Genomic DNA, 27211 nt, shown 5'->3' with positions numbered 1-27211 from the left:
GCTGCAGAGATGGTTGTCCGTCTGGAAGTTTCTCCCATCTCCACAGAGGAACTCTGGAGCTCTGTCAGGATGACCATTGGGTTCTTGGTCACCTCCCTGACCAAGGCCCTTCTCCCCTGACTGCTCAATTTGGCTGGGCGACCAGCTCTAGGAAGAGGTTTCAAACTTGGTGGTTCCAAACCTCTTCCATCTAAGAATGATTGAGGCCACCGTGTTCTTGGGGACCTTCAATGCTGCAGAAATGTTTTTGTACCCTTCCCCAGATCTGTGCCTCGACGCAATCCAGTCTCGGAGCTCTATGGACAATTCCTTCGACCTCATTGCTTGTTGTCTACTCTGACATGTGTCAACTGTGGGACCTTATATACACAGGTGTGTGCCTTTCCAAATCATGTCAAATCAGGTGGACTGAAATCAAGTTGTAGAAACATCTCAATGATGATCAATGGAAACAGGATGCTGCTGAGCTTAATTTCGAGTCTCATAGCAAAGGGTCTGAATACTTATTTAAATAAGGTATTTCAGTTTATTTTTAATACGTTTGCAAACATTTCAAAAATGCTGTTTTCACTTTGTCGTTATGGGTTATTGTGTGTGAGGACTTTCTTTAAATATATATTTTCGAATAAGGCTGTGACGTAACAAAATGTGGAAAAAGGGAAGGGGTCTGAACACTTTCCGAAAGCAATGTCCAGACACCAACTAGACAGACAGAACCCCCATGTGGACGTAAGGCAGGAGATGCTCTGATTAATGTGAGGCAGCATGCTTTACAGGATTACAGGAGTTGTGTTTCAGATCATCTACTGGCTGTCCCTGTCTTTATCAGCACCCAGAGTACAGCGAGGGAGGGATGGGCAGAGAGAAAGAGAGAGCGAGCGAGAGGTGACAGCATCCTTCATCCAACATAGAGTGAGAGGAAATGCAGAGATGCATCTAAAAACAGATCAAGACATAGACTTAGCTGAGCGAACGCTGTCTGGACAACTGTCAGGAATGCATGGGAACACTACAATAACTACAAGGGGTTATGCCTCAACGGGAATCTCCTGCTCACTGTTTCAAACAGTTGCCAATCCACTGACAGAAAGACTAGTTTGTAGCATCACCACTATGTTGTTTTGACAAACAAACCTTACTGCTGTCTATCTTCTGTCTGTGAATGATTAGCCACATCGTCTTGACAGACCACACAAAGGTAAAACCTATTGAATATGAAAAACCTGTGATGAATGTATGTGCCACGCTACTAACAAAAGCAATGGTTCCATCATCCATTGAAATCAGATGCTTTGTGACATTCAGTAGTTCCACCCCTCATTGCAGGTAGTTGACTGATTCAGGGGCATATGATGGTGGTGGCAAGGGTGAGAAAGAGCTGTCATTCTGCACAGCATTGTATCTCATTGGTCTTTACAGTGAGAGGGAGCAACAACAGTTCACCCAGAGGCCGGAAAACCTCCTTCAAAATGCCCTGCCACCTGCACCAATGAAAATAAATTCTGCATGACCTCAGTGTAGATGTTTACTGTCCTCAACATGTCACCTGATATGTCAGATACGGGTGAGGGTATTTTCCACAGTAAGGGTATCATCACAGTAAGCTGATCATTCTACCACAGGACTTATAGTAACTGTAAGACTCCTACAAACAACATTTCCAATTGATGATTCTCCCTTTTTTATAGAGTTTTTTTCGCCATACATCTGAAGTCCGATTGAGTTTCAGGGTGCATGTTCAACAATGCATGTAAAATGCATATTACATAGTTAACAAGTCTTTGATTTAGTGTTTCAGCTAGCATTGTATTATGTTGTCTATTTACTGCTCACAGGTCTTCACTTTAAGGCATTCTGCCTCAGATGTACAGTGGCTATATTATTATGTTCCCAAAACACACAAACTGTCCAGTTGTGCAGATGACTCTACAATGGCAGGTAGTCTAGTGGTTAGAGCGTTGGGCCAGTAACCAACAGGTTGGTGGATCGAGTCCCTGAGCTGCCACGTTCAAAATCTGTTGTTCTGAATAAGGCAGTTAACCCACTGTTCCAAGGCCATGTTATAAATAAATAAGAATTTATTCTTAACTGACTTGCCTATATAAATATATATTAATTTTTAAAAGTGTCTTTTAGGCTGCAAAAACATTCACTTGATGTTACAAGAACGTTCCCAGAAAACATTTAGTCTCTTTAAAAGGTTCCCAGAATGCTTATTTAGGTTGTGGAAACATTGTGGGGATATGACAAGAAATTCCTAAAACACTAAAACTGTTCAGTTGTGCTGACATTAAGATATTATTTGTATCAGGGTGGGGCAGATCGTTTAAAGGCCCACCTCAAGTTCCACATCCAAGACCGAAGCAATACATATTCAGGAATTGGGGTGGGAACATTGTGGTGATTTCCACATGTAGCAGAGAAATAACAACAAATAGGGCACAGACTGACAGCTGTCAGTGTAACTAGCTAGCATGCTAACCTTAGTTAGCTAATGGAAGCTATGAGAGCACCTTTTCAGTTAAGACAGGCATACTGTAAGTCAGGTGAACATCATTATTTCAGAAAAAGACTACCAGTTCTACAGAGCATGCTGGGAAATATTGGTTCTATCGCATGGAGATTTTCAGAATAGTTTGTTTTACTGTAATATGTGTTTTTGTATGAACATTGATTGGTTAATACATTTTATACTACACAAAGATAAATAACATACAGTTTTCTAAACCAATCTAATCTGTTGGATTTATTGCACCCGTTACTGAGATGGTTGTTCCAGTTTAGATGATTGAGGTAGTCTCAGTATTCCATCATTCCTATCCTGGCAGCCATTATGAATGCAGGTTGCGGATGATTAACAATTCCACTTATTGGATTTCCTAACTCTGGCTGGATTCCAATAGGAATTACACATCACTTTGCAAGCCAGCATAATGTAATTTGTAGGCCAAACCAGGAGATTCCTAACACCACTGTTAGGCCCTCAAAGAAAGGCCTTATAAAATGTAATGTATTGACATAAATAATACAAAATATAAGGATAATCAGACCCCTTCCCTTTCATAGAAAGGTTCCACCATAACCCTCCAAAGACAAAGGGGTTCTGGGTAGAACAGTTCTAGGAAGAACATTTAGATTATAAAATGGTTCTAGGTAGAACCATATACAGGGGGTTCTTTGAAGAACCCTACACAGAGGGTTCTAGCTGGAACCTCTGGAAAGGTTTCTAACCAGCACCAAACAGGGTTCCCCTATGGGGACAAACCGAAAAACCCTATATGATTCTACTTAGCATCTTTTTTTTCTTAAGAGTGTACCTGTCTCAGCTAAACCATGCCTATACAATCTGTTGACATGTTAAGGGTTGACATTTTACTCTTGCCGTTTGATAATTCCAGTGAAACCGTGTTAATTTTTGGACATGCACACGGACATTATCAAATACCGATATTCTTTGTCCCGGTCTTATTTCAGCAAGCTAGCAAGCTGTATATCAATGACTATCTAAATTGTGACCTTGAATCTGCCATAGAAATAGAAAGAATATGAGCTCAGTTAATATGGATAACCTAAATAGGGAACAGTTTGGAGCATGTATTGAAGCAATGGGTGAGATCGTTTTGCATGCCCTGGTGTCCCGGGTGGATGGAGATTTCTCTTTAGGGATCAATGGAATGGTCAAACGAGCAAACCCTGCACACCCGGCCATGCAACACAAATTTGCCTAAAACGTTATTGGTCAAGACCATCTTGGGGCGACGGGGGGAGCCGGGTTCTAAAATGCAATCATATCACACAATTTTACTATTTATAAAATGGTGATTTATTTTTATGCAGACTAGGTAAAAAATAAGTAAACCTTTACAAATAATCCAATGAATTGTGATAAGTTTGCTCCATGGCAAGGTGTCCAAGTGTAGGGTCATCATTAGTTAACACAGCCACAAAGTCGGAAACACTTAAATGTTCTCTTCTTAAAATCACACTGCTAACCTTTAATTTAAGGTTAGGCTAAGGGACAAATCAGAATTGACAGAATAGTTACCTGGGTTCAGTGAATTGTTTGTAGCAAATATTTCAATATAACAGGCAGGAAGGACTGAGTACACAATCGTTTAATTTTATTTTTGTATTGGGTGTATCTACCAACTGCATGTAAAGGTCCGGAAAGATAATCCTTTGTTTGTTTTTTTTACTCTGCCTGCAAACACGCTAGATGATTCAGAATCCATTGAAGAGCTTGAACGAGGAGGCGGATGCTGGTAGGAAGCGGAACATGGCGGAAGCAGAAGTGTCGTATGAGGCTGAAAGCATGTCGAGTACAGTTAGCGAGAAAAATGTGTGGACAACAGTGAAGTCCAAGAATGGAACAAAAAGAGCTAAAATTGTTGTGGAAAATGAGTCTGACTCAAAATGAGCCTGATGAACAATCTGGACTTAAATGGCACTGTACTACATGTCACCTGATATGTCAGATACATCTGATGAGGGTATTTTCCACAGTAAGGGTATCATCACAGTAAGCTGATCATTCCACCACAGGACTTATAGTAACTGTAAGACTCCTACAAACAACATTTCCAATTGATGATTCTACCTTTTTATAGAGTTTTTTCCCCATACATCTGAAGTCCGATTGAGTTTCAGTTTCAAATATCCACCTGACCAGCCACCCCTCAGAGCCTGGTTTCTCTCTAGGTTTCTTCCTAGGTATCTGCTACTCTAGGGAGTTTTTCCTAACCACAATGCTTCTACATCTGCATTGCTTGCTGTTTGGGGTTTTAGGCTGGGTTTCTGTACAGCACATTGACATCTGCTGATGTAAAAAAGGGTTTTATAAATAGATTTGCTTGTTGGACTATTTTTTTTTTGGACAATGATGCAGTCAAGGTAACCAGGAGTGGCGTGGTGTTGACATCGTGTGTATCTAAAGAGCAAAAAGAGTGTGTGCATTGTGGCTCGCATGACGTGAACAGCTTTGATATTCCATATCTAAGGTAGTGTTACAAAGGGTCGGAAACTTTCTGGTAAATTTCCGGGATTTTTCCGGAAGTTTTCCATTGGAAGTTAAGCCTGGGAATTTGGGGAATTTTGCTTAAATTCTTCAAAAGAGTTAACTTATAATAGTGAATATTTTTGTTGGGATACACTTAAGGCAATTCTAGGTCTTATGGCATATTTTGGTTAAACTATCCCCAATTCAATGGAATTGCAACCCTCTACATGCACAGTGCATTCTTCCATCACATGTACAGCTGATTGTCAAGATCTTGCACACTAATGAGATGCATTTGGGCCCAAACTACTACACTGTCTGAGCCAAGGACTACATTCTTTCTGGCAAGCTTTGATTACAATACTGGGTGGGGTGAATATATTTTATATGACATGCATGATGATTTGTTAACTAGTAAATAGTAGCCTACAGCAAAGTGTGTTTAAATCATTTCTAACTTGTTAACAATTTATGCCAGTTAGTTTTTGCTACCATGTGGGGTTTAGCTTGCTTGAGGAGGAGTGTTAATTCACCTGTTTCCATACATGTTTCATTTTAAAACATTTATCTTTCAATGGAGTTGTTTAATCTAACTATTTATCTGTTCATGGAATTGTATTTGTTTTCTTTTCTACTCATTGTTTTCTAATCTTTTCAGGAAAATGCCACGGGCACTATCTGATGTATGGAGACATTTCACTGCCACTAATGTAGAAGGAAAAGCTGTGTACATTTGCAAATACTGTGCCAAATCATATGTGAAGAATGCAACAAAGATGCACAATCATCTGGCCTTGTCAGCTCAGGGATTTGAACTTGGAACCTTTTAGTTACTAGTCCAACGCTCTAACCACTAGGCTACGCTGCCGCCCCATTGGGAGGGCAGCTCCCAATGGTGGAACCAGCTTCCCCCTGAAGTTAGAACAGCAGAGTCCATCTTCAGAAAACATTTCAGATCCTACTTCTTCCAAGAGTATCTTAAATAATCTCACATCACCCCCCGAACTAACACTCACACTTGACTTTTTCTGCCTTACTAGCTCTGACTGATTAGTACATGTTTCCTCAAAGTAGCTTACTAGGACTGTGATATGTGGTTGTCCTGTAAACTAACTGTAAATCGCTCTGGATAAGAATGTCTGCTAAATGAATAAAATGTAAATAGGATGGGTGAAGTGATAACTAATCCAGGGAAATATTGGTATGTATAAGAAGGTTTGAAAGAAAGCGTGGAATTCCTGATTAACCATACTGACATGGCTATAAACTGAAAACATATGGGAGAGCGCTTCTCTGCTGGTGCAGAGGATAAAAGATCTGAGCTGTGTTCGAATACCCATACTAACAATGTATACTACTTACCTAATGAGTATATACTACATACTATTAGTTAATTTAATTATCATGTAAACACTGTATCGTTTCCGGTGAGCGTACTAGGGCTTTGCCTGTCTAACGGAAGTTGCTGCTGTTGCAATGCAACCTCTTGCTAGCTTGTTAGCATATCAAATTACTAGCTAGACATTTTACAATTTTGGGTGTGTTCGTAAATTCATATCTGGAGTGCCAGAGTGCGCTCTGGGCGTTCCAAAATCAAGAGTTGACAGATTGTCCATTCTTAAATTCAATGTGTTTTGCTCTCGGTGCGTTCAGAGCACACACTGGATAATCTGGCCGAGGAGTAGGGTTGATCTGAGCATTCTGACCTCGGCAGTCAAGCACCCAAGCTAACTTTGGCTAGATTGCTAGCTACTTCCAGACACAAATGAGAAAACACCTCACTCTGACCATTTTACCCACCGTAGCAGAGCTGGTTAGGCTGTTTGTTGGTGACTGTAACTGTGCTGCTGGCAACACATTTTAATTATGTTTTTTCTTTGCTGACGTTTACTAACACCGGCCTTATTCATCGGGTGTTGAGCGTTTGTAAACTCATCAGTTATTCTGTGCTCTGACACACTCAGACGAGAGTGCTCTGAAATCAGAGTAGAGAGCCAGAATTAACAATGTCCATTGAGAATGCACAATGACTATACCACTTAGCTAAGAATGACATGAATAATCAAGACAATAAACATTGGGTAGTTAGTTAGATAGCATATATATATATATATGCTATTGTTTTTTACCCCTTTTTCGTGGTATTCAATTGGTAGTCACAGTCTTGTCTCATTGCTGCAACTCCCGTACGGACTCAGGAGAGAAGTGCATCCTCCAAAACACAACCCAACCAAGCTGCACTTGACACAATGCCCACTTAACTCAGAAGCACCAATGTGTCGGAGGAAACACCGTACACCTGGCGACCGTGTCAGCATGCACTGCGCCCGGCCCACCACAGGAGTCGCTAGTGCGCAATGGGACAAGGACATCCCTGCTGGCCAAACCCTCCCATAACCTGGACAACACTGGGCCAATTGTGCACCGCCCCATGGGTCTCCCGGTAACAGCCGGCTGCGACAGAGCCTGGACTCGAACCAAGAATCTCTAGTGGCACAGCTAGCACTGCATGCCTTAGACCACTGTGCCACTCTGGAGGCCATGATAACATATAGTTAATATACTGCCTGGCAAGTTCGATGTATTAGTAGCCAACTAACATTAGGTAGCTAGCTAACATACCGGTACATACAAGCAACTGCTGTAATGATATGCTATGTGGTTCATAAGGCTCACATAGCTAACAAATTGTCAGCCAATGTAACGCAACTTATTTGAAAAGTCATTACTTTATTATATTGCTCAACATTTTCTTAACATTTGTCATAATTAGTTAAAGTAATGAATTTGTATCCGCTCTCATCAGACTTCAGCTGCATATTTTCTGCCATTTTCTTCAAATGTGAAAACATTGTGAAGCCATGCCCATTTTTCTGATGAATTGCATTATGGGTCCTAAAAGCTGCTTGTATACTTCATATTTTGGCGAATGTAGTACGCCATCCGGGAACTTTTGGCATATTAACTATATCCATACTATGACCAATAAGCATACTACATATTCAATTTGCGTCACACATTAAATCAAGAGAGAAACATAAAGGGAATGTATTCCAATCTGCTTTGTCATGCTTTACGGAGCTAAAAATGTGCATGTTGAGAATGTTGTGGTAATATTAGATCAAACTTAAATATAAAATGTTCTATATGTTAGAAGGAGAAACACCTGGATAGACAAGAACACAAATGTGAACTGGATCGGGATCGCTCACTGACCAAAGTCTTCTCTTGTCCCCAAAAAGACAAAGTCAACATTCACTACACAACATGATCGTTCCTTGCAAGCTTTGAGAAGGTATTTGTGTATGTATCGTTCATAGTGAATTACGCTTTCCTTTTAATAACGACCAATATCAAAACAACCAAATAAAGTTCACGTCAGTGGTAACTTATTGAGACATCTGACATTTGTAATAGATAATGATGTGTAAAATAGAATGTGCCTGACTTTTGTAATGACCCAGTATGAAAATGTGTTTCCATAGTGTTGTGGATGGTAGGATATCAGTGATCTTTCACCAGGCAGTGAAAGATTCTTATCTTGTATTATTTCTTATTGTTGTTGCATTGTCAATTAAGAACATGCAAGTAAGCATTCCGTTGGACAGTGTATACCCCCCCATACTCAATTGGCGGACTGTGGTCCGGATATGGACCCAGAAAGGGGTCTTGGTCGGGTCTATCTCAATTTTTATTTCCTTGATTCCTTGTGCCCTCTCTCCTCGCCTCCTTCTGAAAACACACTGGAGGAGAACATCCGAGGTCCTCTCTCTCAGATCTTCTCCACCAATATTTTTTGAGATGGCAAAGAGAGAGGACCCAAGGAATCAAGGAAATAAAAATAGAGAAAGACGCTTTGCCTGGTGAAAGGTCACTGATATCCTACCATCCACAACGCTATGGAAACACATGTTTATACTGGGTCATTACAAATGAAAGATTCATTGAGATGAATCCACAGGAAGGTCATCTTCACTGGGAGTCACTGAGGGTGCCCTGACCTTTAACCCATGATCTGTCCAATGAGAGGACCATCTGAGTCACCTATGACTCTCCATGGCTGCCTCTAACTAGCTGCGGAGGGCCGGACAATGGGCCAGTAGCCTGTCAGCAGATAAGGAAATGGTTCTATGGGGAAGTTTTTTTCTGGATGGAGGAAGCGACTCATATAGTATCTGAGATGGAGCTGACAATAATCTGTGGGTTTATTGTGATCATGCTGAGCGGAATATATAATACAGTAGGACACTGGTGATTAGAAAGTACAACTGAATGTTAATGAGATGGAAAGGTGTGGTCAGAGAGTGAAATAAAATCTTGAATAAGGCCGTCAAATTAGCGCCATCATCTCAACCGGAAGTAAAACGCTTTACTTAAATGGGAGAGGAAATATTTATGGGGTGCTGAATCATATCAATGCATCAGAAACCAAATTATAAAAACTGAAAAACAGATCAGATGATAACACATGCACATTAAAAGATTTTTCTTACTTTGGATAAATGGCAGTCATCTTAGCAGCTGCATAGCCAGGCTTGCAGACTCCCTCGCTGAGATTGCCATACTTGTACATCAGCTCCAAAGGCCTGTAGAACAAAGAGGAAAGTCAGAGACGGTCACGCAAGGAGAAGAAAGGGAAGGGGATACCGAGTAAAAACTGAATGCATACAACTGAAATGTGTCTTCCACATTTAACACAACCCCTCTGAATCAGAGAGGTGCAGGGGGTTGCCTTAATCAAGGTTATCGGCGCATGGGGAGCAGTTGTTGGGGGATAACTGTCTTGATCAAGGGCAGAACGGCAGATTTTTCCACCTTGCCAGCTCTGGGATTTGAACCAGTAACTTTTCAGTTATTGGTCCAACGCTCTTAACCGCTAGGCTAGAAGAAAGGCCATTTACTTCATGCTCATATTCTTATCTTGTATTATTTCTTATTGTTGTTGCATTGTCAATTAAGAACATGCAAGTAAGCATTCCGTTGGACAGTGTATACCCCCCCATACTCAACTGGCGGACTGTGGTCCGGATATGGACCCAGAAAGGGGTCTTGGTCGGGTTTCAACCCCTGGTGTCATATAAACACAAATTAGACATGGAAAAATTTGTAGAATTGCAAATATTTTGCATCAAAATGACAAAATGTTCTCTCCACTAACAAGAGTGCCTTAGACTGCTGCGCGAGCCCAAATAGTACTTGAGTACCCCTGGTGTATCCTGTACATACGACTAATAAAACTTGAAAAAACAGAATCTAAAAGCCTAAAAAGCTGCATAAGCCTTAAAAAAGAACCAGGAGTACACTGTAAAAGTGTAACTGTTAAGAACAAACAACCAGATCATTGAACCTTTGAATCCATAATAAGATTGCAAAGTATAGATTTTGATAAATTTGATGGCTCTTACTTTAAAGATCCTCAAATTATACTGTAAACAGATTGTCATTTCTTTAATAATGCATAAGAGCATTTATACCCTCAAACTGTTTAGCCTCACATACCCGGAAACTGTTCTGACTGGAGCAGCTGTAGTGTAGCAGCTTTAATAAGGGGCTAATTGGTAAAAAAATCTGAAAATCTTTTCACCGAAAAGGGGGGGCAGCCCCTCAGCGCTGTCATTTATTTAACTCTCACCTCTATCCAATGATTCAGTGATAAAGGATGAATCATGCACAGTAGTGATAATTTTGATTAAACTTCCATTAAAGATTAATTGTTGACATTTTATTTGTATATCAAATTAAAATAGTAAAAACATATGTTTTACCTAATTTTCAAAACCTTTAAATTGAATTGAGAAAATCTCTATTTTACTCAGTAAAATGTTAATTATATGAATCTGAAACTTGATTGAATGACTTATGCATCTAATGAATTATGTTAGGTTAAGTGATTATTTAAACATCTATCTTTATTTTGCCATGAACTTGTTTTAGTATTGACATTGCCATTTAAAAGTAGTCAACTGGGTGGGTTTCCTACGGGCAGGGAGTGATCAGCCGATGATCAGAGAGCATTGTCTTCTTCAAACTGAGTGTCTTATGGTTTGTAAACAAAAGATTAAGGTAATATCCAGGAGCCAAAACCAAGATTTATACCAGGATATTGGTCCCAAGATCCAGACCCGGTGAGTTGAAACCATGACAAGTTAAAGACTGAATTTATGTAGTCTTCCATACCACTAGATCAAGAGTCCATGGGCCCTTACTTTGAGTTTCTTACAATTGAAGTATGTGAACCCTTTGGAAATACCTGAATTTCTGCATAAATTTGTCATAAAATTTGATCTGATCTTCATCCAGGTCACAACAATAGACAAACACAGTCTGCTTAAACTAATAACACAAAAAATTAAACGTTTCATGTCTTTATTGAACACACTGTATAAATATTCACAGTGCAGGGTGGAAAAAGTATATGAACCCTTGGATTTAAAAACTGGGTGACCCTCCTTTGGCAGCAATAACCTCAACCAAAAGTGTTCTGTAGTGGTGGATCAGAGCTGCACAATGGTCAGGAGGAATTTTGGACCATTCCTCTTTACAAAACTGTTTCAGTTCAGCAATATCCTTGGGATGTCTGGTGTAAACTGCTCTCTTGAAGTCAAGCCACAGCATCTCAAATCGGGTTGAGGTCAGGACTCTGACTGGGCCACTCCAGAAGGCATATTTTCTTCTGTTGAAACCATTCTATTGTTGATTTACTTCTGTGTTTTGGGTCACTGTCCTGTTACATCACCCAACTTCTGTTGAGCTTCAATTGGCGGATAGATAGCCTAACATCCCATTGAGCACATCTGGGACCTGTTGGATCAGAAGGTGAGGGCTAGGTCCAATCCCCCCCATTAATGTCCGGGAACTTGCAAGTGCCTTGGTGGAAGAGTGGGGTAACATCTCACAGCAAGAACTGGCATATCTAGTGCAGTCCATGAGGAGAAGCACTGCAGTACTTAACGCAGCTGGTGGCCACACCAGATACTGACTGTTACTTTTGATTTTGACCACTCCTTTGTTCAGGGACACATTATTACATTTCTGTTAGTCACATGTCTGTGGAACTTGTTCAGTTTATGTCTTAGTTGTTGAATCTTGTCATGATCATACAAATATTTACACGTTAAGTTTGCTGAAAATAAATGCATTTGACAGCGAGAGGACGTTTCTTTTTTTGCTGAGTTTATATTTTTCAAAGTAGCCACGTTTTGCTTTGACAGCTTTGCACACTCTTGGTGAAAGGATAACCTCCACATGTGTGGTTCCCACCGTGAAGCATGGAGGAGGAGGAGGTGTGATTGTGTGGTGGGGGGTCTTTGCTGGTGACTGTCAGTGATTTTAGAATTCAAAGCACACTTAACCAGCATGGCTACCACAGCATTCTGAAAGTGATATGCCATCCCATCTGTTTTTGGGACTATCTGTAACGGTTTTCGTCTGGTGCGTGGTAATGGTTCGTCATATTTTAATAGAAAAACTGAACACTACAAAATAATAACGAATAGAAAACGAAACAGTTCTGCCAGGTGAACATACACTAAACAGAAATTAAACACTCACAACCAAAATGGGGAAAACAGGCTACCTAAGTATGATTCTCAGAGACAACGAACGACACCTGCCTCTGATTGAGAACCATACTAGGCCAAACACATAGAAATATAACAACCTAGAAAAAAGAACAGACTACCCACCCCAACTCACACCCTGACCAACCTAACACAAAGACATAAAAAAGGAACTAAGGTCAGAGCGTGACACGATCATATGTTTTTCAACAGAATAATGACCTCCCAAAAATCGAGGCTGCGTAAGGGCTATTTGACCAAGAAGGAGAGTGATGGAGTGCTGCATCAGATGACCTGGCATCCACAATCACCTGACCTCAACCCAATTGAGATGATTTGGGATGAGTTGGACCGCAGAGTGAAGGAAAAGCAGCCAACAAGTGCTCAGTATATGTGGGAACTCCTTCAAGACTGTTGGAAAAGCATTCCAGGTAAAGCTGATTGAGTAAATACCAAGAGTGTGCGAAGCTGTCAAGACAAAGGGTGGCTGCATTGAAGAATCTGAAATATAAAATATATTTTGATTTGTTTAACACTTTTTTTGATTAATACATGATTCCATATGTGTTATTTCATAGTTTGTCTTCATTATTATTCTACAATGTATAAAGTAGTACAAGTAAACCCTTGAATGAGTAGGTGTGTCCAAACTTTTGACTGGTACTGTAAATACATTTCCTAAATTTGGAAACACGACTGCCCCTAAAAAAGCAACTTTTTGTTTGGAAAATGACCTATGAGGCATCAAAACATTTATTCTAGTGTCAAAATTGACAACCATGTGTAATTTTGGTCATAAAGTCAGTCTCGTTCAAAACTGAGATTTGCGAGATGATAGGAAAAAATTGTATGTCACAGAATGAAGGGTACCGCAACAGTTTTCCTTGGGTTGGGTTTATTTGGATCCTGTCAACATGCCCACAGCTGGCAGTACCCAAGTAATCATCAATTCGGAGTGCAGCTTGTTACAGGTTTTGTTTTTTTACATTTATTGATTTGAGATTGGACTTTAGCACATATAGCACATTAGCATGTAGGGCGCAGCTGGATTGTACCTCCAAAATGAAGGACGGGGCTGCTCCAATGTCTCGCAGAATCTTCACCGGCTGCCTTACAGTCGGCTTGTACCGCAGGGTTCATATCTCTGCAGAGTGGCGATGCTTTTAAGCAGCCGGTGAAGATACTGCGAGATATTGGGGCATCCCAGGCCTTCATTTTGGAGGGTGTTTTGCCTTTGTCTGACACTTCAGTAACTGGTTACAGTCTGTTAGTACAAGACATGGGAGATGGTTGCATGGAAGTTCCTTTGTATAATATGGATCTCAAGTCTGAACTTAAGTCTGAACAAGTTACGTTATCATTGGAGTGAGGCTTAGCCTACCGGTAAAGGGGGTCTCATTCATTTTGGGAAACAATGTGGCTGGAGGGAAGGTCGTTCCAAATCCTGTCATTTGTAAGGAACCCAGAGAAGAGAAAGCTGATGGGTTATCAGAAAAGTGCCCTAGAGTGTTCCTAGTGTGTGCCGTTACACATACTTTGTCTACGAAAGTCGCCGGGAGCAAGTCTAGTGTTGAGGAGCGATCCCACCCTGGTCGATCTGTCCGAGACATTTATGGGTGATCTGGATTTTGCTAAACCCCCTGAGTTGACCTCTCCTTTGAAAACCCCAAAGGTGAGCAAGTATCTTCTAGGACCACTGAAGGAATAGAGGGTCCCTACAGTTGACACTTGAAGCAGCTGATTGTAGAACAGAGTAAAGATGTTTCCCTGCCCCTCTTTTTGCTAAGATACTGAAAGTGGCTAGCTCAGGACTCTAGTTGTTTTGAGAGACCTTTAGTTGGCGCTCCCTATTTGATTTCTAGAAAAACATTCCTTTGTCTAAAATATTCCTTTTTTTGATTGCTTCCCGTCTTTAAGTTTGGTGTGGGATTTTATTTTGTTTGCCTCTTGAGCAAATTTACTGGATGCTCATGGTGGGTCTTTTAGGTTTGTTCCAGTTGTTGTTGCTAGTCAACTTTCAGAAGACAACCCCATGAGTGTCTTTCAGAACGCCTCCTAAAACCCCACCTGTTTTGCTTGTTGGTCAGTGGCCGTCAGTTCCCCCTCGTGTTTGGGCATCATTTTTGGTTTTCTTGCTGGGGAACGTAACAAGTTGCACGTCTGGTTTTACAGCGCCTCAGAATGGAACTTGAATGGGAGTCTATGGGTGCGTTCTGAGCGGATCCCTTTTGTCAAGTTGGTGACCATCGTTGGTGTGTGTTGCATTATGGGGATACAAGTTCCGACACTGCAGTTGTCAGGCTCACCAACTTTATCCTGCTGTCATCGCATGCATTGTGGGAGGCTCGTTTGTCAACCAATCATTAGGGTGTTTTTCTTAGAACCACGCGAATGTGACCAAAGACGTGACTGAAACAGGAACCAACTTTGCCACAATTCATGTATACAATAGAAATGTACAAATTAATGTGATATTTTAGGTTCTCTTTCACCAATTTATTATACAATGTACACACATACATTCTCAGTTTAAGTGTGTGATATGGTGGCTGGAGAACAACCTTTTATAAAGAATCGCAACGCTGCCATGTTGCACTTAGCCTTGCTGTTAGAAAACCAGACCAGTGTCAGACTTGGCTGTCAGATGCACCTCCCCCAACTTCACTCCTCGACTTAGTCTATTTTCACCCACTCAAATGAGCACTTACGGCAGGAGCGTCAAACAGCCACCAGTTTTTATTGGCTAATCTCTGTCCATCACCATCTAGTGCAACCCTTAGAACCTCCCCCCTACATTGTGGACTTCAAAGTTCAAGCAGCGCAAGTGATTTAAGGAAGTGAGTTAGAAAATCTGAAAGTACGCATCTTAGAAATAGTTTTTACACGTAAACTTTATATGCCCAACTCAATTGTGCTTCCCCAAAATAATATGGTTCATGTGATAGAACATCTTGTTTTCCACTCGCTTCCACAGCCACAAAGTAAAAATGGACTACAAAAATGCGCTTTTTGGTCATAATTTAAGGTTAGGGTTAGGCATAGGTTAGCAGTGTGGTTAGTGTTAGCTTTAAAATCAGATTTTAAGAAGAGGCATTTTAGAAATAGGCAAGGTTTATGGCTTTGTGGCTGTGTTAATTAGTGACAACCCTCTCCCGCCTCGATTTAGAGCCGCGCCTCTTAACAGAATTTGAATTGATTAGCATGTCACTCAGTAAATCCACTACCCCTGAATTCCAAACAGTCCCACACTGTTACCAGGCTCTATGCGCCAGCAATTCAAGCCTTGGGACGAGTTTATCCAAAGTCAAACCAACTTTGCCACGGTCACGCACCAGCTGGCTGAAGCTAATTGGCTAAATCATTTGTTTAACTCTTACCACCTACGAACACACGAGACACCCACATCAAACCACAACCCTCAACCAACTCACGGTTTAATTCAGTCATGGCTGCTATAATTTCTTAATGAACCAAATCTAAAACGAGGAACTAAATCAGAAAGTGCCACAGGAATTACAGTATCCCTGTTTCCAGCAAGCTAAATATATCCCCAAGAGGGCCCTAAAATTATTAGGAAAATGGTTTCTAGTCAAGGTGGGGCTGGTCGTTGGTGAGGGCACCAGTTGTCAACAGATCAATTAAGTAAAGAGAAAACGGTTGCCCTCACAGACAGCCTGTGTCCCAAATGGCAAACCTATTCCCTTCATAGTGCACTACTTGTGACCAGAGCCCTATAGGCCCTTGTCAAAAGAAGACATTATGAAGGGCATAGGGTGCCATTTGGGACGCAAGCCAGAGCGCCAGGCCCATATTCTGAAAACCATGCACATTGATATTAATTACTGCTCTGAACAGCAGATTTTAACCTCATCGTGAATAACCTGTTCAGTCCATAGCTTAGTCTAATAAACAGACAAGCCAGAGGAACTACATCAGTTGGGGAAAAGTAGGGCACAACACCATAGCATTGTAATACTAATCTATTCCACTTAGCAGACACGTTTGCATTTTATGAATGTGATCCCTGGGTCGTTCCACCATCTCAGATTGTTCTGAAATAGTTTGTTAGAAACAGATAAGATTAACATTCCTGCAACATTATTTTGTAGAAATATAATTTTATTAACCTAATTGATTGCACATATAATATTGAATAAATATAGTACCTAACTAAACTAACAATGTGTGTATAATATCAGTTTTCTATATTTAACAAGTAGTATGGAGCGGCGGCTCTGAGTATTGTTTCTTCATACTATGTAATGCACAGTATTCTCAGTGAATTGGTGATGTTTTTTCCCCCCTGTTCAGAGAAATTTCTCATTGAAGTTGTTGGGTTTGTCCCATCCTACATCCTGAATCCCCCCCCATTGTTAAAGGGAGAGTTCACTCAAATTACATTGGTTTTCTTAAGCAGAAAAACTGTAAGCAGCCTATGGACCAGAGGGGTATCCTATGAAGCAGGTTTGAGGAGTTAGTGAGGTAACTTTGGTCAACTCTGGGCTCAAATTGGGATAACCGTTCATCACTGAAAGTCACTCAATAAGCCATCAGCTAAAATACTTCAGATTGTAAGTTAGTCTTGCGGTCAGCAATCTAAACTTGCAGTAATCATGGTCTAATTTCCGACCGGGCAGCCCCCATTTGATTTTGTTAGTCACTCACAGTCAGATATCATAACAAAAACTGCAAACATTTCTCTCCACCCCATGGTAAAACGTGTAGAATTGCAGAAAATTTAGGGGCCCCCAAAAGACTCTGACTGCATGTGGTATGGATGTGGGTACGCGGACCCATGAGCCACTGGGGCCCCCCTTGGTGACTGATTTTTTTGTTGTTGTTGTTGACCCCCACTCGCATCAAATTTGCCCCTCCCTGCATTGAACATTTAGCAATGACAGAATGCATTTTAGACTTCAAGCACAGTAACACTTTTGTATGACTTAATAGAATGATTTTATCGATAGGAGTGGGGGAAAAAGGTGCTTGATCAGAATGGCCTACCATAAAAAATAATGGAGAAAAATGCATCCCATAACATTAACATGGAAACAGCTGTTCTATCATTCAGCCCACAGTAGCAGCAAATGTGTGGCATTAAATGTTGGTCTACATTCCGTGAGACCAAAAAAAAAACATGCCGGGTTTGACATTAACCTGTTTATCCACTTGTCCTTCAGACACGGAGGTGACTGAAAATGTTTCATGCAAGAAACCACTTTACAAAATAAAATGCATTATTATTCCCATACCATTATTACAGAGAACCAGACAAATTATGCCTATTTGCTACTTAGCTTATTCAAGACCGTCTCAAAATACAACACTGCCCTTTTAACACACAAAAAAAGCTCTTTACCTGACTTGCTTTTCAAAGTTGTCTAGAAATGCACACATTTTGTGTTCTTGTAGTAAGCAACCACTCCCACATTCTTGACTAGAAATGAGCTCTAACAAGGCTAATAACTCATTAACTAGCAAATAATATGATCAAATGTGCACAGGTGGCTGGCTATATGCAGCTCTCGCTTTGATCTCAAAACAAGCACGTCTACTCGTGACCGCTCATGCTGTAAACACAAAACAGTTGAAAGTGAGTGGCACAGATCCATATATGGTAATGCATATTTGCATATTAGGCCTACTTTATCTCTGACTGGTTATGGCATACCGGTCTATGTAGACCGCAAGACTTAGTTTTGCATACTAAGTCTTGCATAGTTGTTTTGTTTCGGTATGTTACATTGAAAGTGGCTAATATTGTGTTGATTTGAGCACAATTCCCATGGTAAAGCAAAACGTTGATAGTGTTAACTAAATGAGAACTCTAGAAAGTTGAGCTCAATCTCGTACTTCTCTGCGCAGGCTGATATTTATTCTGCGCCGGCAGTCTGCTGGGGAGCTGGTATGACAGCAACCCAAGCTTTGGTTTGTTTACCTGGCAACTGTTTCAAATGCTAACTTTTTTTTGCACCTGTGTACCTGGACCATTTCTTTTGAAATTCCTCATGTCGAACTCATTGTTAGGTTTGGTTCAAATAAGATGCTAGGTACTATAATTATTGAATATTATATGAATCCTATAAATTAAAATGGCTAATATGGGTGAAATCAATTAGCTTAACTTCTCAGAGATCAAATAATATTTCAACAAAATTGTCACGCCTTGGTCTTAGTATTTTGTGTTTTCTTTAATTATTTGGTCAGGCCAGGGTGTGACATGGGTTACTGTAGTGTGTTTTTGTCTTAGGGGTTTTGTGGGGTGTCTACGTAGTCTATGGCTGCCTGAGGCGGTTCTCAATCAGTCAGGTGATTATCGTTGTCTCTGATTGGGAACCATATTTAGGCAGCCATATTCTGTGAGTGTGTGATTGTTCCTGTCTTTGTGTTTGCACCAGATAGGGCTGTTTCGGTTTTCATTATTTCATTTCGTTAGTTTTGTAGTTTCTGTATGTATAGGTTTTCCTTCATTAAAATATATCATGAATCATCATCACGCTGCATTTTGGTCCGATCCTTGTTCTACCTCTTCGTCAGAGGAGGAGATAGAAGAGAGCCGTTACAAAAATAATGATTCCGGAATGCTTAATTTTTTTCTAACTACAGAAACGATTTCAGAACAATCTGGGTGTCATGACTTGCTGAAATGAAATGAACGACCCCCCTGTGAGAAGGGAAGCCACAACCTTGACGTTGCTAGTATCATGCTCGTACGTATAACTAATCGATTTAATCATTAACAAACACACACTAAAACACACAAAAATAATTATCTTGTGAAATAACTCGGAATACTTGTGATAAGGAGCCGAAGCAGTAACAGTCTTAAGAGTTTGATGACTGTCGAGGCTAACGAAAACATACACTGCTCAAAAAAATAAAGGGAACACTTAAACAACACAATGTAACTCCAAGTCAATCACACTTCTGTGAAATCAAACTGTCCACTTAGGAAGCAACACTGATTGACAATACATTTCACATGCTGTTGTGCAAATGGAATAGACAACAGGTGGAAATTATAGGCAATTAGCAAGACACCCCCAATAAAGGAGTGGTTCTGCAGGTGGTGACCACAGACCACTTCTCAGTTCTTATGCTTCTTGGCTGATGTTTTGGTCACTTTTGAATGATGGCGGTGCTTTCACTCTAGTGGTAGCATGAGACGGAGTCTACAACCTACACAAGTGGCTCAGGTAGTGCAGCTCATCCAGGATGGCACATCAATGCGAGCTGTGGCAAGAAGGTTTGCTGTGTCTGTCAGCATAGTGTCAGAGCATGGAGGCGCTACCAGGAAACAGGCCAGTACATCAGGAGACGTGGAGGAGGCCGTAGGAGGGCAACAACCCAGCAGCAGGACCGCTACTTCTGCCTTTGTGCAAGGAGGAGCAGGAGGAGCACTGCCAGAGCCCTGCAAAATGACCTCCAGCAGGCCACAAATGTGCATGTGTCTGCTCAAACGGTCAGAAACAGACTCCATGAGGGTGGTATGAGGGCCCGACGTCCACAGGTGGGGGTTGTGCTTACAGCCCAACACCGTGCAGGACGTTTGGCATTTGTCAGAGAACACTAAGATTGGCAAATTCGCCACTGGCGCCCTGTGCTCTTCACAGATGAAAGCAGGTTCACACTGAGCACATGTGACAGACGTGACAGAGTCTGGAGACACCGTGGAGAACGTTCTGCTGCCTGCAACATCCTCCAGCATGACCGGTTTGGCGGTGGGTCAGTCATGGTGTGGGGTGCCATTTCTTTGGGGGGCCGCACAGCCCTCCATGTGCTCGCCAGAGGTAGCCTGACTGCCATTAGGTACCGAGATGAGATCCTCAGACCCCTTGTGAGACCATATGCTGGTGCGGTTGGCCCTGGGTTCCTCCTAATGCCAGACAATGCTAGACCTCATGTGGCTGGAGTGTGTCAGCAGTTCCTGCAAGAGGAAGGCATTGATGCTATGGACTGGCCCACCCATTCCCCAGACCTGAATCCAATTGAGCACACCTGGGACATCATGTCTCGCTCCATCCACCAACGCCACGTTGCACCACAGACTGTCCAGGAGTTGGCGGATGCTTTAGTCCAGGTCTGGGAGGAGATCCCTCAGGAGACCATCCGCCACCTCATCAGGAGCATGCCCAGGCATTGTAGGGATGTCATACAGGCACGTGGAGGCCACACACACTACTGAGCCTCATTTTGACTTTTTGTTTTCAGGACATTACATCAAAGTTGGATCAGCCTGTAGTGTGGTTTTCCACTTTAATTTTGAGTGTGACTCCAAATCCAGACCTCCATGGGTTGATACATTTTGATTTCCATTGATCATTTTTGTGTGATTTTGTTGTCAGCACATTGAAATTTGTAAAGAAAAAAGTATTTAATAAGAATATTTCATTCATTCAGATCTAGGATGTGTTATTTTAGTGTTCCCTTTATTTTTTTGAGCAGTGTACATGAACGTCATGTAGTCAAAACACATAAAGCAAGGTGAAGGGGTAAAACACAACACACTGGAAAAGAGAATGTATTAAGGGAATACTTACAGATTACCATCCAACTTCAGCAAGAATCCCTGTTTGTCATACACTAGAGCGAGAAAGAGAGAAAGAGAGCGACAGAGTGAGATTAAGTAAATGTTGATGGCTAGAGAACAAGTAACAAAACATTGCAAAACAGATGAATACAAACTAAAACAAAAAGTGTAGTAATCAATGTTTACTTTCTTTCATATTCATTTAGCTGTGGATCATCTATAGACAAGGTGCCATGAAGCTTAAAAGAACAACTAGTGGAAAGCAATGAGAGAAAATTACATTTTTGGTAAGTTTCTGTTGGAGCCTGGGTCATAGGAAACGTCATGGATCATGAGGCAGTAGCTATTTCTACTTATGACATGGACACATGAATCTCTTACGACATGGGTACATTTTCAACTTCATAAAAACATGTCTGTCTGCAATCATCATATTATATTCATCATCAGAGGTCACTGGAGCTGTTCTTTAAACTGGTAATGACTGTGTTCTCTCTGCCCTTTATTTTCAGGCCTGGTACATGACTTCATGTTCTTATAGGAGTGGAACAGTAACACAAAAAACATAATATTTGCTCTTCTCAATGGTCTGGCTGGCAAATGTGTCTAGACAAATGATGTGGTTTAGTTGAACTGATTTACTGAGGTCAGGACAACTTAATCTCAATCTTAGCTTTCTTCATTCAAAATACTATTGTTAAAAACAAGAAAACAAATTATAGTTTTGAATCCAACATTTCCTGTTAAAACAAAGGTAAACAGAGGTCACACTTGTATTTGAAAAGCAGCAGAGCACTGTTCACCCTCTTTCAAAACAGTACATTCAGTCAACAAAAAAAAAAAGGTACAGATCTTTAACATTTGCCTGGCAGAGTTCAATTAAATTGACACTGGAGTAGCCAGATCTAAGGCCTCTCATTAGTTACTCAAGTTAGCAGCACCATGAAAGAGCTGGATATCTGCCTGCTAAAGCAAATAACTCTGTGCACCCTGCTGCTTAAAAGGAAATGAAGCACAAATAAAAAGAGAAGAGATCTTGGAGATCTTCAAGAACACTGAAGATAAAGCTGTAAATTGATCTAATACCATCTGGCTGTGGGAGACTAGACCACAGTGTGTGTTGTATGTGTGTGTGTTAGAGGTCGACCGATTAATCGAAAATGGGGGCCGATTTCAAGTTTTCATAATAATCAGAAATCGGTAATTTTGTATGCTGATTTTTGCCGTTTTTAAGAAAAAAAAATTGTACACTTATTTAATCTTTATTTACTACGCAAGTCAGTTAAGAACACATTCTTATTTTCAATGACGACCTAGGAACAGTGGGTTAACTGCATTGTTCAGGGCAGAATGACAGATTTTTAACTTGTCAGTTCAGGGATTCAATCTTGCAACCTTACAGTTAACTAGTCCAACGCTCTAATCACCTGCCTCACGAGGTGGGCGCCTGTTACGCGAATGCAGTAAGAAGCCAAGGTAAGTTGCTAGCTAGCATTAAACTTATTCAATCATAATCATTAGTTATAACTACACATGGTTGATGATATTACTAGTTTATCTAGCGTGTCCTGCGTTGCATATAATCGATTCCGTGCGCATTCGCGAAAAAGGACTGTCGTTGCTCCAACGTGTACCTAACCATAAACATCAATGTCTTTCTTAAAAATCAATACACAGATGTATATATTTTTAAACCTGCATATTTAGCTAAAAGAAATCCAGGTTAGCAGGCAATATTAACCAGGTGAAATTGTGTCACTTCTCTTGCGTTCATTGCACGCAGAGTCAGGGTATATGGAACAGTTTGGTCCGCCTGGCTCATTGTGAACTAATTTGCCAGAATTTTACGTAATTATGACATAACATTGAAGGTTGTGCAATGTAACAGGAATATAAAATAAACATCTGTTCCGTATTTCACTGAAAGAATAAACGTCTAGTTTTCGAGATGATAGTTTCCGGATTTGACCATATTAATGACCTAAGGCTCGTATTTCTGTGTGTTATTAAGTCTGATTTGATAGAGCAGTCTGACTGAGCGATGGTCGGCACCAGCAGGCTCATAAGCATTCATTCAAACAGCACTTTCATGCATTTTGCCAGCAGCGCTGCTGTTTATGACTTCAAGCCTATCAACTCCCGAGATTAGGCTGGTGTAACGATGTGATGTGAAATGGCTAGCTAGTTAGCGTGGTGCGCACTAATAGAGTTTCAAATGTCACTCGCTTTAAGACTTGTAGTATTTCTTCCTCTTGCTCTGCATGGGTAATGCTGCTGCGAGGGTGGCTGTTGTCGTTGTGTTCCTGGTTCGAGCCCAGGTAGGAGCGAGGAGAGGTACGGAAGCTTTACTGTTACACTGGCAATACTAAAGCGCCTATGAGAACACCCAAAGGTATATGAAATACAAATGGTATAGAGAGAAATAGTCCTGTAATTCCTATAATAACTACAACCTAAAACTTCTTACCTGGGAATACTGAAGACTCATGTTAAAAGGAACCACCAGCTTTCATATGTTCTCATGTTCTGAGCAAGGAACTTAAACGTTAGCTTTCTTACATGGCACATATTGCACTCTTACTTTCTTCTCCAACACTTTGTTTTTGCATTATTTAAACCAAAATGAACATGCTTCATTATTTATTTGAGGCTAAATTGATTTTATTGGTGTATTATATTAAGTTAAAATAAGTGTTCATTCAGTATTGTTGTAATTGTCATTATTACAAATACATTTAAAAAATCGTCTGATTTAATCGGCATCTGCTTTTCAGTCCTCCAATAATCGGTATCGGCGTTGAAAAATCATTATCGGTGGACCTCTAGTGTATGTGCATGTGTGTGTGTGTGTGGGAGGAGTGCTGTGGTGACAGGTTCATTGAGTGCTGATGGGATTGAGAGGTTTGTTGTGAAGTGTGGTGGGTTAGTTGGGGAGGAGATAAATAGGTGCTTCTTAATATTGCTGGGCAGAGAGTGAGATTTGTTCTAGCAGCAGTTTCCTGTTGGAAAGCAGCAAGCCTCTAGCCAGCTACTTCTGGGCTCTAGATTCCAGGGTCTGGAAATCAGGGGAGCTCATGGGTCCTGCTCTTACAACGATATCTCTCTTAACTGCAGGGTGGATTTTGGTCGACTATGGGTGTTTCTATGGCACGTTTTCATTTCCTATGTCAAGGTCATTAATGAGGTTGAATGATCCACATTTGGTTATGAAATTCAAAAGAAGGCTGGTTCTCAATGTACAGTGAATCATTAAAACATTAAAGGTGAAGTCTTACATACACATCCAAAAGAGAAATACTGAATGAAATTGTACATTTCCAGCCATTCTCTTCCTATAAAATTAACACATTTAGATAGAAGATAATTGTCTTTGAAAGATATACCGTATTTCAACATGTGGACATACCATAGAAGATTGAACTGGTGGCAGTTTGGAAATGTTTTAAAATGTTGGGAGGTGATGGATTTCAAAAAATTAAATATATAGTTTCAATAATACAGTGAATGACCACTTATCTGATATGCCAGATACATTATGTACAGCAGTTGCACTCAATTCTAGATGTTTGTTAATCAAATGTAAGCACACCTAAGTGAGTACTATGAGAAAGCCAGGCATTTGAAAATGCATATGAGTTCCTAAGATTGACAAAACCTCCCAACATGGATGCCGGGCTTATGTGGCAGGGTTGGCTTAACTCTAAACCTTAATCTATACTACCTGAGTGAAATAATCGTCCCACGGAGAAAAAACTATCCAGGTCTTTCTCTGAAACACAAGAGTTAAGTAACGAGTTAAGCCCCAGGGTAGTAAGTGTTCAGTTAGATATCGCTGGACAAGCCCTCCTATCCAAGGGAAAACCATAGAAATATAATTGCTTGCCATGGGCCCATCCATCACAGAACAATGACTTGAATGGGAATGTTCGTTGTAGAAATGTTATTTCTATGTGGAAAACACAGTGTGAAAACAGGTGGTTGATTGAGTAGTGTTCGTCATAGGGTGTGACATAAACAAGAATCCATATTAACCACCACCCTCATAATTTCCACGAACACTACCAGCACGCTTTGTAACGCCTGTCTTCGGAAGGAGTGGACCAAAGCGCAGCGTTAAAATGTTCATGATTATTTTATTAACAAAAAACACTCGAACAAAGTAACAAAACGAAAGCGAACAGCTCTGTCGGGTAACGGAGACTAAACCGAAAAGAACTACCCACAGACACAGGTGGGAAAAAGGCTGCCTAAGTATGATTCCCAATCAGAGACAACGATAGACAGCTGCCTCTGATTGGGAACCATACTCGGCCAAAACAAAGAAATAGGCAACATAGAATGCCCACCCCAAATCACACCCTGACCTAACCAAATAGAGAAATAAAACGGCTCTCTAAGGTCAGGGCGTGACACCCTCTCTCAGAAGAGCACATCCATCTCCAGTTCTGTTGCTCCTAGGCAGCTAGGCTCTACCGCCAACATCATCATTCACTGTCGTCTCAGCCTGCCATTTTACAAAGTGTTGGACAATATTGCAAATCATGAGATTAAGCAATAACCCTATTAAAAATAAACAAATTAAAGCTGTCATGACAGGGTGATTAAAAAGAGAAGTAATTCAATCAAGTTTACACAGTTGAAGGGAATGGTTTAAGGGTTTGATTTGCACATCATTGAGGATTCCAAACAAGTGAATAATACACATTCTGCCAAGTCCAAACTACCTCCTGAGAGGTGCATTGCTTGATGGTGGGTTCATAGGAAAACAAGCTATTGTTGTAGAACAAGCTGTTAGATAGGGCATGTGTCCCAAATGGCACCCTATTCCCTATGTAGTGTACTACTTTTGACCAGGGCCCATAGCACTCTGGTTAAAAGTAGTGAATTATGTAGAGAATAGGGATGCAGCCTCAAATCACGGATGAGGACCATTTTTAAAGAGGTACACCTTACAAACCACATAAAAGAAAGTTCAACACACCCAACAGCGACACCGCAGTTGGCGTAAATGTCCCGTAAAATCAGGACAGGGGATGTGAGGTTGTTGAGTTGCTCTTACAATATCTGTTGTTTGAGGATACCTGTTAGCCTGCTAAACTTTCTTTCTTTGGCTCATCTGCCAAAAAGCTTAAACACTCAGAGTAAAGTTAAATGCACTAATCTCCAAACGTTTACTTGGTTTTTACATAATGGGCTATTTTCAAATCAAGCCTGGACTCAGGTTGGCAGAGAACAAGAAGCCCTACGGCATCATGCTTGGCTCGCTCCTTCCATCCCTTTTTTCTGAACTTGGAAACTCAACTTGCATCTGTGGAGAGTGGTGAACAAACATATCTCTCAAATTGCTAACAAATGCTGATATGCCTGAGGTACAGGAATCATTTTCCGCTTTGAAATAAGTGTATTTTCACAGACCCTGGGTGCTAGTTGACAGAGTGAGAGGAAGGACATAAGAGAATGAAAGAGAAGAGTAGTGTTGTTCTTGTTTCTCCTGAGTTAGATATTTAACCTAAACATGTAAGTTAAAAAAACATCATGATTTTATACATAACTGTACAAAATACTGTACAAGAAAACTGTACAAAATAAACACGACAAAGTCGAGTAATGCTCTATAGCTGTGTAGTTACGTTGTAGGCCTACTGTATGTTGTTACATATAACTTTAGTTAGCCTAATCCGGTCATTTTGTTATTAATGTTATTAATAACATTTTGATATTATGCAGAGAAAAGCCCAGGCTGGAATAACATTATTTAACAGTATAATAATTCCTTGAAAGTAAGACTTGCCTAGGAGATTTCGAAACAAAAGTCTCCTTGGTGTCTTTTATACTGATAACAAGTTCAAACAGGTGCCATTAATACAGGTAACGAGTGTAGGACAGAGGAGCCTCTTAAAGAAGTTGTTACAGGTCTGTGAGAGCCAGAAATCTTGCTTGTTTGTAGGTGACCAAATACTTATTTTCCACCATAATTTGCAAATAAATTCATTAAAAATCCTACAATGTGATTTTCTGGATTTTTTTCTCATTTTGTCTGTCATAGTTGAAGTGTACCTATGATGAAAATTACAGGCCTCTCTCATCTTTTTAAGTGAGAGAACTTGCACAATTGGTGGCTGACTA

General features: G+C 40.6%; 1 protein-coding gene across 6 annotated transcripts in view; it reads right to left on the bottom strand.

Moving 5' to 3' along the window:
- LOC109898080 (CMP-N-acetylneuraminate-beta-1,4-galactoside alpha-2,3-sialyltransferase) overlaps positions 1 to 27211 on the bottom strand; it is a 91598-nt gene that overhangs the window by 50704 nt on the left and 13683 nt on the right. For all 6 annotated transcript variants that reach the window (XR_004211213.1, XM_020492861.2, XM_031833593.1 and 3 more), the window contains exons 3-4: positions 21096 to 21138; positions 9490 to 9582 (exon numbers count right to left, since the gene is read on the bottom strand). Coding sequence is in view for 5 of the 6 variants with exons in the window: in XM_020492861.2 (XP_020348450.1) it covers positions 9490 to 9582; positions 21096 to 21138 (136 nt within the window). In the remaining variant the exon portion in view is untranslated. The remainder of the gene's footprint in view (positions 1 to 9489; positions 9583 to 21095; positions 21139 to 27211) is intronic.

The sequence above is a fragment of the Oncorhynchus kisutch genome, linkage group LG10 (assembly GCF_002021735.2).
Source record: "Oncorhynchus kisutch isolate 150728-3 linkage group LG10, Okis_V2, whole genome shotgun sequence".
NCBI classification, from domain to species: domain Eukaryota; kingdom Metazoa; phylum Chordata; class Actinopteri; order Salmoniformes; family Salmonidae; genus Oncorhynchus; species Oncorhynchus kisutch.
Note: the sequence above shows the minus strand (reverse complement) of the source record. Positions and strands in the feature narration are given on the sequence as shown.